Consider the following 16290-nt stretch of genomic DNA (forward strand, 5'->3'; position numbering starts at 1 on the left):
CAAGGGCCAGCTTATTGCGAATAGTGTTCTAAAAACGCAAAGGAACGCTGAAATGTGTAAGCAGCCGTGCAGGATTTAGAAGCATGAACATATTGCTCTTTTGGGCGAGCTAATCAAGTGACATTTGAAGCAAAAACTACATGAACCAGGCAAACCTATCATATTGAGCATTAAAAATGTCTGAAAAGGCCAAAATTAATTCCTGTTATGGCGTACAATGGTCCAGTTGCCAGTGTACAACAATATAGTATCCAAAAATCTTACTTGTATTTACAAGCTCAAATCGAATGTTAGAAGAAAGAAAAGGTATTAAATGATCCCTGAGTAACTAAATTGCAATGTACTGTTGAGCAAAGCATTGAACTCCGGTGAAATTTTGTTACTACGGCAAGCTTCCAGACAAGTAGAGGGAGAGTTTCTCTCTCATGTTGGAAGCAGTCAAGTCGGCAGATTCACATGTTTGTTGTCGATAACTCTCATCATGGCAATGTGACAATGAGATCTCGTCCTGTACTTCATCTTCTAAGTCAATTACGATGTTGTGAAGGAGGCAGCAAACAAGTATGATCCTTGGTAACCTATGCTTATCAGGTCTCCACATAGCTCCATGTATTATCTTCCACATCTCCTTCAATCTAGCCAATGCTCTCCTTGCCACCATTCTTGTTGCGAAATGCCGCTTATTAAAGTCTGTCTGAGTCTCTGAAAGACCTTTGCCTTTGTAAGGTGTGACTAGCCATGGTAACAAGGGAAATCCCGAGTCTCCTATTATGTATTCTCTTATTTCTGATTCTTCAGAAAGAAGTACTGATTTTCCATTTAACCGTTTTCCCTGCTCACATAGTTTGAAGAAATTTGAGCTTTTAAGCACTACAGAATCACTTAGTTTTCCAGGCCATCCAGTGACTATGTCTCGCAGCCTCATATCAGGATCCACGATTGCCTGCAACAGCATGCTATGGTTTTTCTCGCGATCAAACCATACTTTATTAGCAGGGTCTGCCAAAGGCAAACACATTGTGATATGGGTAGTATCAATCGCCCCGCAACAGTTTGGGAATCCTCGGATTTTCTCAAACTTCGCCTTTATATTTGTCATTTCTTCATCAGAGGCAGGCCACTGAAGGTGGTGAAGTCCTCTCTTCTCCATAGACTCCACAAAACGCCAGGTAACTTGGGAGACTGTTGAGTGGTGCAAGCCAAACAAATCTCCAACTGATATTAGGGATTCTCCTGAGCTAAGTCTTCTGAGAGCAACTGCTACTTGGTCATTTAGAGATAAAGGCTTGCCATTTGAGAAGGAAAAGTGGCCTGGTTTAGCAGACATATCTTCTTTTACAAGAGAGCATATATAGTTGAATGTCTTCCTTGAAATCTTGAAAACTAACTCGAACTTATCCAATCCTTGTGATGGAGGAAGAAGACCTGTGGATGAGTGCAGATCATACTCAGACCATATATAATAAGTAATAATAGGATCCTAACAGTCAGTTGTGCATGGCAAACGATTAAAACAGTCAGCTATACTAAACAGAAGAAGACAGAGGTTATTGATATGAAAATATTATTATGCTGCATAACTTTGTTAATACCTTAACTAAGGACTCAAGTGTCATCTTGCATCTGCACAAGAACAATCATGACATATTCCAGACAGCTCAATGCAACCATTCAATACCAGAAACCTAAAAGTCTTCACACCTATGAATAGTCAATAGTTACATTTTCTTAATTGCTATCAAATTTGTGGTGTCATTTTTCATGAAAGAAGATTTTTTTCTATTTTTCTGACGGAAAATTTTCTTGTAATTCATTTTTCTGAAGTCTGAACGATCAGTTCATATTTCCGTCATCAGTAAATTTGCACATAATGCTATACATTTTCAGCAAATTCCACACTCTGGCATTCACTGCAATCATTCTTTTATTAAATCCTAACAGAGTGAAAATTCATCAAAAAAAACTTCAGCTCCTGCCACATTTCACCAAGAGTCAGTAGGCCACACCACAACTTATGCTCAACAGTTAGAAGACTTTTAACATACTCCAGGGAAAATAGGAACAATCCAGCAGAATTCTTTTCATGATTTAGGCATTTAGCAACACCAATTCAGAACAAAACAAATTTACAGAGGTAGTGAAAAATCAAATTGTTCTTAAACCAATAAGAATATGGTATCCAAACAAAATTGGATCCACAGCTTCACCTAGCTTACAACAAAATTTCTCATTTCAGCTTTATTGTTCATTACACATTACAAGACTCTGCAATCAGCTGACATCTTCCCATAGAAATAAGTTACTGGTAGATCAGATTGTATAACTGCCCCAAATTACATTCACTAAATCGGTTTTTGTCTAATTATTCCTATTACCTCCTTTCATACAGCAGAAAATCAACACTAAGTCACATGGGCCAGACAACCAAAATGTCAACTATAAGCAAAGTCCTAATTAAGATAATCTAGTTTCTATTCTTTTGAGTGAAAATTGTGGAACCAGTGACAAAGGAACATTTGTAGCTTGAAAAGTAAGCATGCTAAAGAAAATCCATAATTCACATAGAATGCTGTTGCTTACTGTCTTAAGATCTCAAACCAACCGAAAAGCCATAATCCCCCACTTGGCACATCAGCTGTATAAAATCTTCAATTTGATATCTCAAATCTATTAAGAATGCCCCAACCAAGTTTTACATTAGATTTCAGATGCCTGATGCCCTGATGTAACCCTCATGAAATGATGGGATACTTTAGGGACGGCCTAATATAATCTACAAAAACAGATTGGGATATCGATTACAGGAAAGTTTTCTGTCTTAGAGCCTGCTTAACTAATAGCTGAACAATCACAGTCAAGAGAACAAAGTCATAAGCTCATCTCTTCTCATTTATAGTGGAAAACTGGCAAGGTCCAATCAGCAGATCTTGAGCTATTAACACCATCCAACTTGCACCAATAAGCAGTGACCCACTAAAAGTTTGGAAGCATAATCCCCTGCAGATCTGAATGACTGTGGCCAAACTTGTACGCACAGCTTAATATTTTCTCATACCCTTACATTTTCCAGAACATATATCTACTGCTTCAACATTACCACACACTTTATAAAGTTCTAGGTGGATAAAGGGGGATGGATATAAACATTCATACCCTTGGGACAACATAAAGGCTATTTCCACAAAAACTCTCAATCATATACTTCATATGCAACAACCATATACTATCTCAATTCCTCAAACATATAACAAAATAAGAAAAATGAGGGCGGTCTAATGAGTCCTTTCAATTTCAAGTCATTATAACCCAAACGCCAAGGATAGTATTACCACACATCAACAGAAACTCCCTTGGATAAGCGGAAAGCGGGCATAACTTGGATCTCAGTTATCTACAAAGATTACTGAAAGGACACCTCCTCCCCAGTGTATGTCAGCTAGCATAAAGACCTCAGATTGAATCTTGTTTACATCACAACCCTTTACAACTCTTTCTATAAACCAAAAAAAACCCTACCTCCCTACATGTTCAGTAGTTTTACAACATCTTATCATCCTCAAACTCGAACTTATCATTAAACTCGCGAACACTAGGAGATAAGGATAACAAATTTCTACAGCTATATGGAAGATGATAATGCTAGGAACCCCTCTTAAGAAATGTCCAAATACATTTACAATCCAAAGCTACAAGCACCACTCATTACCAAGCAGAGCAAAATAATGGTGAATCTACAACATTTAACATTAAATTCAACCCATGAACATGAATTTTACTATGTAATAACAAAAACCCAAATGCCAATCATTCCAAAATATGATCAAATACAGTAATTCACACAAAAATCATATACCCAGTTGCAAAAACATGCTATGAACAAATAGAAATACGGGACAATAAACAAAATTTGAAGAGTAAAAGTATACCATTAATACCCTTAGAGAACTCGACCCACCAATCTCCAGACTCTTCATTTTCTGAAACATCTATCTTTCTTTTCTTCTTTGACCCTCTTACTGGCCCCATCGAGTCAATTGAAACCCAAACTCTGAAATCAACCAAAAAACCATTAAACAAAACAATTAAAAAAACCAACCATTTGTTTATATAAGATATAAAATATGCAAAAGCATATAATAAAATAAAGGGTAACTAAAACAAGATCATAGGCAAAGAATTTGTATAAAATGGTGGGTTTTGTAACATAAACCATGCACAAAACCATAAGAAGAAGTAAATTTTATAGAATGCAAAATAAATGGTGTATTTTCTTGATGCAAAATTAGTCAAAAAAAAAGGAATAACTTAAAACAAAAACAATGGGTTTTTCTTAGGACAATGTAGCAAGAGAAGAACATACAGTGAGTTTCTCTCTCTACAAGTTTATGGATTTTTAGAGAGAGAAGAGGGGGAAGTTGGAAGAGATAGTAGTACTCGTATTATTTTCCTAGCTATTTATGGTTTTTATTTGTAGTAGCGCATGTTTTTTGAGATTTTATATTATGAACAAAAAGGAAAAAAAAATGGCAAAAATTGAAAGAAAATTAAATTATATTTCTTGCTTGTTTGCTTGATTTGCACATGAAATTGTAGCTTTTTGCAGTAATAAATAGATTGGTTTAAAAAAAAATTGATGGTCACGCCATTAACATAATACTTGGACCAATTTTGACTAACATATACGAAGTAAATTACTAGGTTGTACCTTTTTATGATAGAAGGATGATGATTATGATGTTGGTTTAGATCGATTTGAATGTTCGTAAGATGTATCTGTAATGCTGACTTTTTAGAGATAGTAACATACGTTTCAAGGATGAGTCCCTATTGTGGTGCTTGAGGATTATAAGGGTTTGGAACTTATACGACCACCTCCGTAAATAGATATGGAGTAATACGAGTATTTTGTAAGTAGATGTGAATTATTTTAAAAGGTTAAAGTTTAAGGGTGTACTTGGGCTTATTTTATTGGGGGCAGATTATGATGAGACTCAATCCTCATTCAAGAACTTCTAATACCCCATACTAAGTTATTGTCCTTCACTCCTTTGTATTATGTTGTTAGTTACCACGTTTCCATGGTAATACTAGCTAATGCATAATTTTAAATGCGGGTAACTTTTTACAAACCTAGCCAAATCTCATATGACTATATTTTAGTAAGTGAAAACATTAAAAAAAAAAAAATCAAAGTAAGGTGTGTGAATAGTATGATTGTATGAAAGTTGAAATGCTCATTACAACTAAAAATAATCTTTTTATTTTTTATTTTTTAAGAAACAACTAAAAATAATCTAAAGAAACACTAAATAGTATGATTTTTTTTTTTTTTTTTGCAGCACAAAATCATCACAAAACTCTCCAATAATGACATGTTTAAATCAAATCGTGGAAAAAGGATCATATGTGATTCTGTATTTAAGATTACTTTAAAGACAGTGTGCATTACATTAGATTCATAATGCATGCCAGATGGAAGATGAACCATTTAATCTTTATTTGGGAGGTGATGGTGATACATCTAAGTATCTAACTATTAAAGTACCTTTTAATTCTTAAAACATGGAGTTTTTAGTTGTTACTGGCACATAAGAAGGTAAATTTGATATTGAACATTAATTTCACCAGGATTACATGCATTTAATAAAGTTTGTAAATCATGTTTCTCCCTGATACTTCCTTCGTTCTTTTAATATTGTGACATGGATAAAACACTTGTCAAAGTACATATTAGACAGAAAACGTCTTAAATTATACAATTGCTAATATTATTGATATTGTAAAAATATATACATCAAGATGAATCCTATAAAACTTATGAATGTTTTTTCCTAACTTACAACGTATGGTTAAAGACGAACATGAAATTAGTGTTAAAAGTGCAGACATTGCAATATTAAGAGAGCGGAGAGAGTTTATAGTAGATGCTTTCTCGTTAATGTAATCAAAGTTATAGTCCTTGTAATAATTTTTTGGTTGAAATATTCTCCAATTTTCAACCTAGGGTGAGCCCAACCCAATCCTAAAATAGGACCTAAACATTTGTCCCACAACAAATACATTGATGTGAAAATATCGTGATTAAGCTTTAAGTGCAAGGTTTCTCCTGTGGATATGGTCCATGATCAGATTGTGGGCCTAATATGGGTAATCCCGAGCCCATAGTTTCTATATACTATATTAAGTACAAAATTGAAGTAATTTGGCCCAATCAGTTGATGTTGGGCTCATGGGTTATAGAAGTTTTTCCATTGAAAGTAGAACGCGTTGTACACTTGTACTTAGCATACACGATACACCATATGAATTTTTGGTAGTGTGATCTTGTACTCTTGTATGTAGTATGAGTGAAGTAATAAATGTGATGGAAGAACTTAATAAACCCCCTCAAGTAGGTTTATTGGTTTAACGCTTTATGTAGAAATTTACTATCGTGAAACTTACCAACGACACGAGAAAAGTGGCAATTATAATTTCTGCATTTTTATTTAGTTGACATACTTTTCTTATAAAATCGCTTATATTTAATTACGAACAATTCTCTTTCTTTTTCTAAATAGCGCAGACCCAGTCATTTTAAATTATTGTATTTTTTACCTCATCTTTTACCCACTATTCATCCATTAATTATAAACAAATAATATCCACAGCATACTAAGTTACTAACTATACCTTACTACACGGTAACAAAAATAGAAAAAATATTAATCTTCCCACTACCAACTATTATACAATATGTCTCAAAAAAAAAAAACTATTATACAATATAACAAGTATTCAATTAAATTGTCCTAAGATTTTATGCTACTTCTAGGTTTTCTAGTATAATTCAAATACAAACTTATGTGGGAACAAAACCTATAACAGTGTATAATTACAATAAAATTATACAACCAAATCAATACAACCAAGTGTATTCAAACCAAGCACTACTAATTCAATGAATTACAGAAATTACAATGAAATTAACTAACATGAAAGATTACAAACTTGCCTCACTTCCAAGCCTTTCAAACAAATATGAACATGAGAATTTCAATGACCACGTGAGTCTCAAACCTTGATACTTTGTCTTAGGCGTGTGAAACACTTTCCTAAAAGAGATTAATTTCTCCCACAACGATGCTTGGGTTTTTACCGGAAATTCTCTTTGAGATACAAAAGATAACGAATCGTTCTTAGCACTTAGAGACGAAATTAGATGATAAATTCTCAAATATTTGGCTAGATTAATAGAGTTTTCAATGATGAGTTTGCAAGATTCTTCAATGAAAATGTGGAGAGAATAACTTGGAGAGGAGAGAAAACTGAAAATGAATCCTCATTCTCCAATTTCACAATCCACCTTTTGAATAAAAAGAACGAAAAACCGCAAAACTGAACCGACGCGGGCGTGGGTGTCCAGGCCGCGGGCGCGGATAGGATGATTTGGAGCTCATCCTTTGAAACTTGTAGAATGCTGGCTACGCCCTTGGAGAGGGCTCTCCCCAGAAACCCGCGAGAGCGACACATAAGGCCGCGGGCGCTTCTTTTCGTGGCTTTGTTTCCCCTGTTTCCCAGCCGCGGCCTCTCCCCAACTGGGAGAGGGCTCTCCCCATTTATACACTCAAAATTACTAACAACTTCAAGTTTGTCAATTAATAGTGTCAACCCTTACCTGTAAATCATATCTTATTTCTTAATAAACCAATGAAATTTTCAGCTTATCTGTAAATCCTATCTTAATGAACTAATGATATTTCATGCATGCATGGTATATACATCCAACATTGTCAGGCCTTACCTGTAAATCCTATCTTAGTGAACCAATGATATTTCTTGCGTGCGTAGCATATACAATTAACAGTGTCAGACCTTCATGTCAATCCTATCTTAATTTCCTTAACATCATAGGTTAACTTATACATGGAAACATATCATATCTCTCGTGATTCATCAAACAGACCTTGCATGTACATCCAACATTGTCAGTCCTTACCTGTAAATCTTATCTTAGTGAACCAATAATATTTCTTGCATGCGTGGCATATACAATTAACAATGTCACACCTTCCTGTCAAGCCTATCTTAATTTCCTTAACATCATAGGTTAACTTATACATGGAAACATATCATATCTCTCGTGATTCATCCAACAAACCTCAATAATTATTTTTTCTTAATGTGTAATCTCAAAATCCTATAAATCCAACACAACCATTCTCATTAGTGTTTATACCAATAACCAAAACACAAACCAATTCTTGAAACCACAGGTTTCCTCAAAAGTTCAAATTCAGTCAAATTTCCAGTTTCAATGGTCACTTTGGCCGAAAAGTATTGGTTGGAAGGAAAGATAAAAAGGAGAAACCAATTTCATAGAGATTGACATTCATCTTCACCAACATTGCGTCAACAATTCACCAAGTTTGTTTTCCTCATTTCTTAAATATTTCAATTAGAACAATATAACTAGTATAGTATCCGTGTAATTACACATCTTATTAAAAATTTAAACATAAATACTTTCAAAAACTCATTTGCATTATGTTATAAGGAAAATTGATTCATCTTGTATAATTTTATTTGAAAAAGAAATTAAATCAATATGCTAAACAATGATCTGTTCCTTTTTTAATATACAAATTCATGTCATCCCGATCAGACATTTCCTATAATTATCATATGTTAACTATAAATCAACATGCAAACAAATACATATCATATCATTAAAAAAGACTGACTAGAGTTTCTTGTCTTACAGATATTATAATCTCATGGCTATGAGATTTGAATTGAGGGCTAAGGCTATATCATTTGTTATGGTCATCAACTCTTTGTAACCTTTCTTCCTACAACGCTTAGCATAATACTCGAAAGAGGAGGAGGAGGTGGTACGAAGGAAAGGAAAAGTTCCTGGATGATGATCAAATGAATGAAAAATACACTTCCTCAATTCAAGGGAGGTTTGCCTAGGTTGATTCCTTTTATTCCTCTGATTCATAGCCTAAGTGGGAAAAATGTGTCTAAGTAGAATGTAATTTTAATATAGCCTATTCTACCAAGTTAATTTTACCCTTTAGTGACTATGTTAGCCTTTTGTTTAATATTTTCTTCCTTTGCTAACTAGCCACCTAAATATGTATTGTTGGGTGTTCACTAATAGAGTATAAAACATATTCGTGAACCTCAACCATTAGCTTAAGCGTCCATTAACATGATATCAGAGCCAATGTGATATAAAGGTTACGGGTTCAAATCTCATTCATTATGTGAGCCTTTGTTTTAAGTTGACTCTTCTTTGCTAACTAGCCACCTAAAAAAGTAAAGTTGGATGTTTATTTTTAAGGACACCAGTATAGAGTTATAGACATAATGTCATAAACTAAGTTGGGCTTGTAAAGCTTGTACCATATTATGCCAGCAATAAATAGTACTTTATACATTCAAGAGTTTGGATTTAAAGAGTACTCTATCCGTATTTTATTACTTGCTCTATTTTTCCTGGGTAAGTACGCCGATAAAAATTTTTGATCAATAATATTTTAAATTATCAATAAGTATAAATTATAACAATTGAAAATTAATAATCTATTCATTGAGACAATTTCAACAACTACCTACAAAACTATAGTATTTTTCAGGAAAAATTGACTAGAATAATCCAACCTTTTGCTGATTATTTGGGAATAATCCAAACTTTCAATTATTTAGAATTATCCAACCTTTGGGGCCTTGGGGGTATTGTCTTCTAAAGAACCTAATTGACCGGTTACCTTAACAACAAGTCATTTTTTATATAAATTTTTTCCTTTTTAATTTAAAATAAAATTAATTAATTAATTAATTTTAAAAAATGAAATACTATATCTTCACCACCACCATGACTACCACCATATCGTCATCACCAAAACCACCACCCTCACCACCCAACACCTCTTCGCAATATTAAAACCACCGCCGCAACCACCATAGCCACCAGAAGCTTCTTGTGAGATTTCTTTCTCCCGTAAAAATAACTTTTGAGGTAAAGGATTGGATTATTCTCGGTTAACTAGCAAAATGTTGGATTATTTTAGGCAATTTTTCCTATTTTTTATATATAAATCGTAAACATTAGTTAAAATAGATCAAATAAATAGTATGAAAAATTTAAATAAAACAAGTACTTTGTAAACATGTCGGCAGGAAGCCTATTAAGACTCAACCTAGTGTAAACAAATTTAGCATCAGCCCATTATGGGCCTAAACTGTTGGCCCAAACTTTCTGGATGAATAAAATTGTTGTTTTGCTAACTTTCTACCATGACATGAACCTCCAAGTCTTTAAAACACAATTTTTGTGCACTCCACTTTTTCCTTAAATAATAATAATAATAATAATAATTTTGCATAACATTGCTAATTTCACATAATCTTCCATGACTTCCAACTCTTCAACAATGAACATTGTTTGCACAAGTGCATACTAGTGAAGGCTAGAAAAGATTTTCCCCAACACCAACCTAGGATTACCCATACGATGCCTAGGGCTATTGTGTTAAGGAATAAACCTCTGAAAATTTAAACCAATATTTCTTAATTAATATTCTACCGAGTACCTTTTTTTAGAAAATTCAATACATAATCCTACTTTGTATCTATGAACTATGTCAATTAGTTTCAAAATCTATTTATTACGTTGTTATTACATGTCGTGCAGGCAAATCAACAATATTGTGATTTTTCATTAGTTATGCGTTCTCTTATTTTGTGATAAAATTAGAGGTACATTAAACCTCGATATTTCATTTGACTTTTTATGTTTAAAGTTGATTAATCACAGCAACCATCAACTGAGAAAATGATACGAACGAAAAGCAGCAATAGCTACATTAGCTACCTCAAGACTTTTGTCAAAGCTTATTTAAATAAGACGAGGAGAACATATAACTTGTGTTAATGCATTGCATGTACTTCTATCCGTCTATCTATGACTAGTTTTATATTGTAGCTTAAAAAAGCTCTAATAAACTAATAACACATTGAAGTACATTAATCTTAGTAGTGTTCCTGCTTTTCCTTGTTTCTCTCCGGTTCCTCAGGCACATCAATTTTCTCCAATCTCGGAAGTTTATAAAAACAACTTTCTTCTAATCAATCTAATATTACAGCTAAATTGTTATATTTAAGTCATAATTGTACTATAAACACTAAACTCAATGCATAATTTTGCTTAAGATTCTCCACTACCCATAACCAACAGCCCAAAAGAGGGAAATTTAAGAATAAAAGGCCCAAAACTCAAAGTCTAAAAAGACAAGCTTTTTATACTACTATTATGTTCATTTTTTTAATTTAGAGCTCCAAAATCAATAGATAAAAGTCAATTCACATGAAAATGGAGCTTTTATATTCTTCTTCTTTTTTCTTTTTCTTTTTTTTTTCATGCACATCTCTAAAATGCAAAAGCTTCCCCGAATTCCCAAAATTACCACTACAACTGCTACTACTAGTCTACTACAGAAATTCCTACAATTTTAATGTACGTTACCCACTACTAGTCACGGCATATAAACATTTGTCCCCTTGATTTTTCAACCTTCTAATTCGTTAATTCGATCATCCTTCCTAATAATATAATATTCTTGTAGGTTAGACAAGAGGAACTCACAATACATATTCGAAGTCCAAGTAACTAATTCTGTGGAATCAGTAGTGACAAAGACACTTAATTTTGATTTCGTTCTTGACAAGTATTGTTGATGGTAGCACGAGTAGAATCCGTGTGACATTTTTTCTTACTAGTACTTGTTTGAGTCTTTGGCTTCCTCGGTAAGCATTTTGCTCTCACTCCTTCCACTTCTTTTTCCTCCAACTTCATATGCACACTCCTATATAAAACAAATCCAATTGTTAAAACCAATTATAGTGTTTTGATCATACCAAAAGAAAGCTAATTATACCGTGTCAAGAAAACAATCAAAAACCTCAACACAAGTAGCATTTTTGTCATTCATTACGAGTTATTATATAAATTATAATCGCACAAGCACGGTTTTAATCACACATATCATAGTGAAAGATATAGAAAGATCAACACACCTATTTTCCATGTGAATGCACAAAGGCGAAAGAAACAGGACGTATAAAAATTCACTCGAAAGAGATGTCGGCTAACATAGCATGTGACAAACGGCCAACATGACCCCTTGATTTGTTCCTAGTTACTCTACTCTATCCTAAATGCTAATGCATTCTTTCTGGATTTCTGAACTAATCTTCACCTTCGCTTTCACAATTTTACCACCTTTGACAATCAGTCGATCAGTCAATTACAAACCTCATTTTCCAACACTGGTACTTTCATAATTCATAGTATTGAATATTGTTGTGGTCCAATATAATTATATAACTGCAATGTAACATTTTTTTTTTCCGTCGGAGAACGCATGCATATGCTCCAATGCTGGCACATGCTGCTGTAGTTCCCATTGCAAAAGAAAGATCCACAAAAATCTTTGTTTTTTTAGTAGTCAACTAGATTAGACATGTGCGGTGCACAGATTGTAAAAATTATTGAAATAAAATAGCTTATTTCTATTATTATTTTCCTGTATATACTTGTAAATTAGATCAAAAAAACATACCTATCATCATAAATTACACGAGCTCTAACAAAATATAAAAATGAATGTCAATTTGATCTAATCAAACCAAATGCATACGCATCTAAGAGTTCGGAATAAAATAAAAATACTTGTAATTTAAAGATCCTTAATGAAGGACCAACTCAACCAAAATCTTAAGCTAATGGTTGAGACCTAAGATTATGTTTTTATACTCTATCAATCTTAATTTAAATAAATAGAAGCACCTTGGAAATACAAAACAATGATAACACTTATGACAACATTAATTCATTTTTGTATAACAAACATCCATATTGTTAGTACATGACTTCATAGCTAGGTTGCTTGCACAATCCCTAAAAAAAATGACAAAATAAAAAAAAAAAATTAAGACCAATTTTTTAAAAAAAACTTCGTAGTTACCTAAAAAGTTTAAGTTCAATATCAATTTTTTATCAACCAAAAAAAATATTTATTTATTTATTTATTGATACAGTCAAAAGATTGAAATGAAAAAAAATAAAAAAAATTAACCAATTTCTAAAAATAAAACCAAAAAGTATATGACCTATTATAAGTGCATTTGGCGGGAAAATTTTTTATAAGAGAGCAACACATATATAATTTGGGAAGAGGATGATGTCAGCAATTTTCTGTTAAATAGATGCAAGCTAAAGTGTGTAACATGTCTAGCCCATGGTGAGGTTCCGGGTTCGAACCTCGGCCACTAGGAAAATAGCAAGAGTTTTATTAACTCTGCTATCCTAAACAATCATTTAGGAAGGAGCAAAAAGAGGCTAATAAAATGGAAACATACATAAGATAATGCAAAATTGAATGAAGAAAAGAAACTGGTAGTAAAGAAATCAATGATACTCCGTATGTCTGAAAAAACATGATACGAGTAAAATAAAAGCAGGGATCAGAACTCAGAAAGATGATATCATAAAAAATTTGGAGTAAATACTACAGTTTGATCTAGATGAGCAGGAATCTTGCAAAAAAGATAGTACGGGTACCTAATTACTGGCCTCAGGTTAACGCTACATGATAGCCTATGAAGTAGCAGGGGTAGGGGCCTTTACTTACAAGTTACAACTCAAAAATATTTGTCTTCACCATCACATTTTTAAAATTTTATTACTTGTATATGCTTATCATCTTGTGTAATCTCCACTAGCTTGCCTTCATCTAACTACTACCAGTTAATCAAGACTTGTTACTAACTTACTATCTAATACAAAATTATTATGAGTATTCATACAGTAATATAGTTAAAGTGATCATTATCAAGGGTAAAACTATTAACTCGGAGTATCATACTGTACGTAATTGTCATTCAACTAAACAGTCTAAAACTCATTCGAACTTTACAAGTTATAAGCACCTAATAAGCAACAAGATTTGCTCAAAAATACTCTCATTATACTGGAGTACAAATCTACATTGCATAAAAAGAGAGAATGGTGCAACAAGATCAGAACACAGAAATCTGCACAATAATTAAAAAATGTACGTATGGCTTATTCTCTGCAGAAAGAGAATCGTACCTTCAAAACTATCATAACAAGTAAAATTCAAACGTCATATAAACTTACTCTAAATTAGACCACTATTCACACAATAGTTAAACCAAACGTACACTTGATACCCAAATTTGTTACTGTAAAATTAAAGATACTGATCAAATAAACAAAAGGAAATTAGGAGTGTTTACCTATCAGCATTGTAAGAAGAAGATCGTTTAAGCATAGTAGGAAGTTCTTGTTTCTTAGTCTCTATTAAACTCCCGCTAAAATACTCTTTATCTTCCAACGCCATCTTCGCAAACTTACTACTCACATTATTCTCAATCTCCACCATCATCATCTCATTACCCCCGTCCTCGACTAGCCCCTGATGTGTGCCACGTGGTACCCTCGTCTTATAATGAGACACCAACGAAAACCCATTGTCTTTCACCGCGACCGCCCCACAGTCTTTGAACGATATCGATCCACAAGAAATCAAGCTCATTAACACGGTAGATGCTTTCATTCTGCCACTTGGACAACTCCCAATCGTCTGATTATTATTATGATCACCCTGATTGGCAGCTTGCATTGAAGTTGATGATGACGACGACGAACCAAGTAATAATCTCCCGTCAGCTTTCATCAACGACTCTAATGTCTCCGGACTTGAATCCGACGGTGGTGGTGAAATCTCATCCCTACTCAACTCCGTACTCTGTTGTTGTTCATCTTGTTGTTGCATTTCCTCGGCCTTTTCATCCTCGGGTTCTTCCTTTATAACGACCGCCTTCCGACGACGTCGTTTCTCATCCGTCTGAGTTGACGCGTCCGCCGCCGCTTTTCCGGCGAACTCGTGAGTTGACTCAGTCTTATACACTTTATACTCGTGCAAGTCAATCGCACCCCAAGACTGATTCCGGCGGCGATTCCTCACCGCCGGAAAATCAGAATCTCCGGCCGCCGGAGTATTCTTCGCACTTGAAGATGACGACGTCGTTTCAGATGATTTGGATGCAGTTGGCGAAGAAATTATATTTTCGACCACAATCTCGGAACCTTTGAGAACATACTCTCCTTCATGAACTGGATGAATGAAATCATTCTCCGCCAAATCATGCCATACATATCCACTTTTGTAGCTCCTACAAAATTAATCAAATTATTAACATTAAATTTAATTAATCAACAAATTAATTATTATTAATTTAATTGCGATTAATTACCGTTTGGAAGACCAGGAGTAGCGCGAAGGCATGGATTTACCACGAAGAAGATACAGGCGATGGATGACGTCACTAAGATAAAGACCATGAGAAGAAGAGAGAGGAACCTCCATGAAATGAGGATGTTCAAGCTGACCATTTCTGGAAAGATAATAAACTACTGGAACTACACTTGGCTTTTTCAGCTGATTTTGTAGATCATTTAAATTCATATTGTTGTAATCTTCTTGTTTTTCTTTGAATTTCTGGAGATGAAGTTGCTCGCTTCTTCTGCTGCTCAATGTTACCGCCATTGATGAGGAATTACAGAAGCTTTGAAAAAAAATATTATGGCTTTTCTTCTTCTTTTTTTTTTTTTTGGGAAGAAAATGAAGGGAGGTTTGGGTTTGGGTTTGGGGGAGTGAAGAGGGGATTCAAAATAAGAAGGGGGAGAAATGAGGAGAGAGAAAGGAGGAATATAATGGGACAAGAGGAAGAAAACAAAGGTGGAATTTGTTTAAAATTCAGTACTAATAAGGCAGAGTTTATGGTCAGAGGTTTTTGCTCTTATACAAGTAATTCTTGTTTTGTATTTATTCATTTTTTTCAGCTTATGGTTGAATTGAATTCAATACGTACTACTGTAAAAAAGATGAGATTTTTAAATAAAATAAGGGTAATTTGGTGGTCTCATTTTTATGGATCATGGTTTATGAAAGGGATTGATTTAAATGATATTGGTTAATCTCAAAATATCTTCTTTAAATTTATTTAAATGGTGTTTAGTGCATGACTTTGCATGTGAATGCTAAGGTACAAGAAGCGACTTTGTATGTTTAAGAAAGTTAAGATGTAATTAGTCAATTGACAATGATGGATTAATTAATAAAATGTATTTCAAAGGATTGTATTGTAGTAAGTAACATGGGAGTGATTTTTTTGGGTAGTTGACCGCAATTTAATAAGCAAAAATGCCTCTCATTT

General features: G+C 33.7%; 2 protein-coding genes and 1 long non-coding RNA gene across 3 annotated transcripts; 1 reads left to right on the forward strand and 2 right to left on the reverse strand.

Annotated features, from left to right (window-relative positions):
- Positions 1-177: 177 nt before the first annotated feature.
- Positions 178-4624, reverse strand: LOC110688477 (protein ALP1-like). Its single transcript, XM_021865235.1, has 3 exons — positions 4361-4624; positions 3927-4048; positions 178-1425 (listed from the first exon to the last, which is right to left on the reverse strand). Exons 2-3 carry the CDS (start codon positions 4024-4026, stop codon positions 383-385), a joined length of 1143 nt encoding a protein of 380 aa, XP_021720927.1. The 5' UTR covers positions 4027-4048; positions 4361-4624; the 3' UTR covers positions 178-382.
- A 3497-nt stretch (positions 4625-8121) lies between these two features.
- LOC110687649 lies at positions 8122-9247 on the forward strand. The gene is made up of 2 exons (XR_002504465.1): positions 8122-8406; positions 8744-9247. It is a non-coding gene; the product is annotated as an uncharacterized LOC110687649 (long non-coding RNA).
- Positions 9248-11348: 2101 nt separating this feature from the next.
- LOC110688479 (protein UPSTREAM OF FLC-like) lies at positions 11349-15993 on the reverse strand. Its single transcript, XM_021865236.1, has 3 exons — positions 15328-15993; positions 14308-15246; positions 11349-11852 (listed from the first exon to the last, which is right to left on the reverse strand). Exons 1-3 carry the CDS (start codon positions 15618-15620, stop codon positions 11690-11692), a joined length of 1395 nt encoding a protein of 464 aa, XP_021720928.1. The 5' UTR covers positions 15621-15993; the 3' UTR covers positions 11349-11689.
- Positions 15994-16290: the final 297 nt, after the last annotated feature.

Source organism: Chenopodium quinoa, unplaced genomic scaffold (genome assembly GCF_001683475.1).
Source record: "Chenopodium quinoa cultivar QQ74 unplaced genomic scaffold, ASM168347v1, whole genome shotgun sequence".
Lineage (NCBI taxonomy): Eukaryota > Viridiplantae > Streptophyta > Magnoliopsida > Caryophyllales > Amaranthaceae > Chenopodium > Chenopodium quinoa.

What these genes read in the sequence shown, in the direction of transcription:
- LOC110688479 (XM_021865236.1), bottom strand. Translation starts at nt 15,620, where the DNA reads ATGGCGGTAACATTGAGCAGCAGAAGAAGCGAGCAACTTCATCTCCAG. An exon ending in TACTCCTGGTCTTCCAAACG is followed by an intron (nt 15,247 to 15,327) that starts GTAATTAATCGC and finishes TTAATTTTGTAG; the next exon opens with GAGCTACAAAAGTGGATATG. An exon ending in TCTTCTTACAATGCTGATAG is followed by an intron (nt 11,853 to 14,307) that starts GTAAACACTCCT and finishes TGTTTTATATAG; the next exon opens with GAGTGTGCATATGAAGTTGG.
- LOC110688477 (XM_021865235.1), bottom strand. Translation starts at nt 4,026, where the DNA reads ATGGGGCCAGTAAGAGGGTCAAAGAAGAAAAGAAAGATAGATGTTTCA. An exon ending in GTTCTCTAAGGGTATTAATG is followed by an intron (nt 1,426 to 3,926) that starts GTATACTTTTAC and finishes ACTCATCCACAG; the next exon opens with GTCTTCTTCCTCCATCACAA.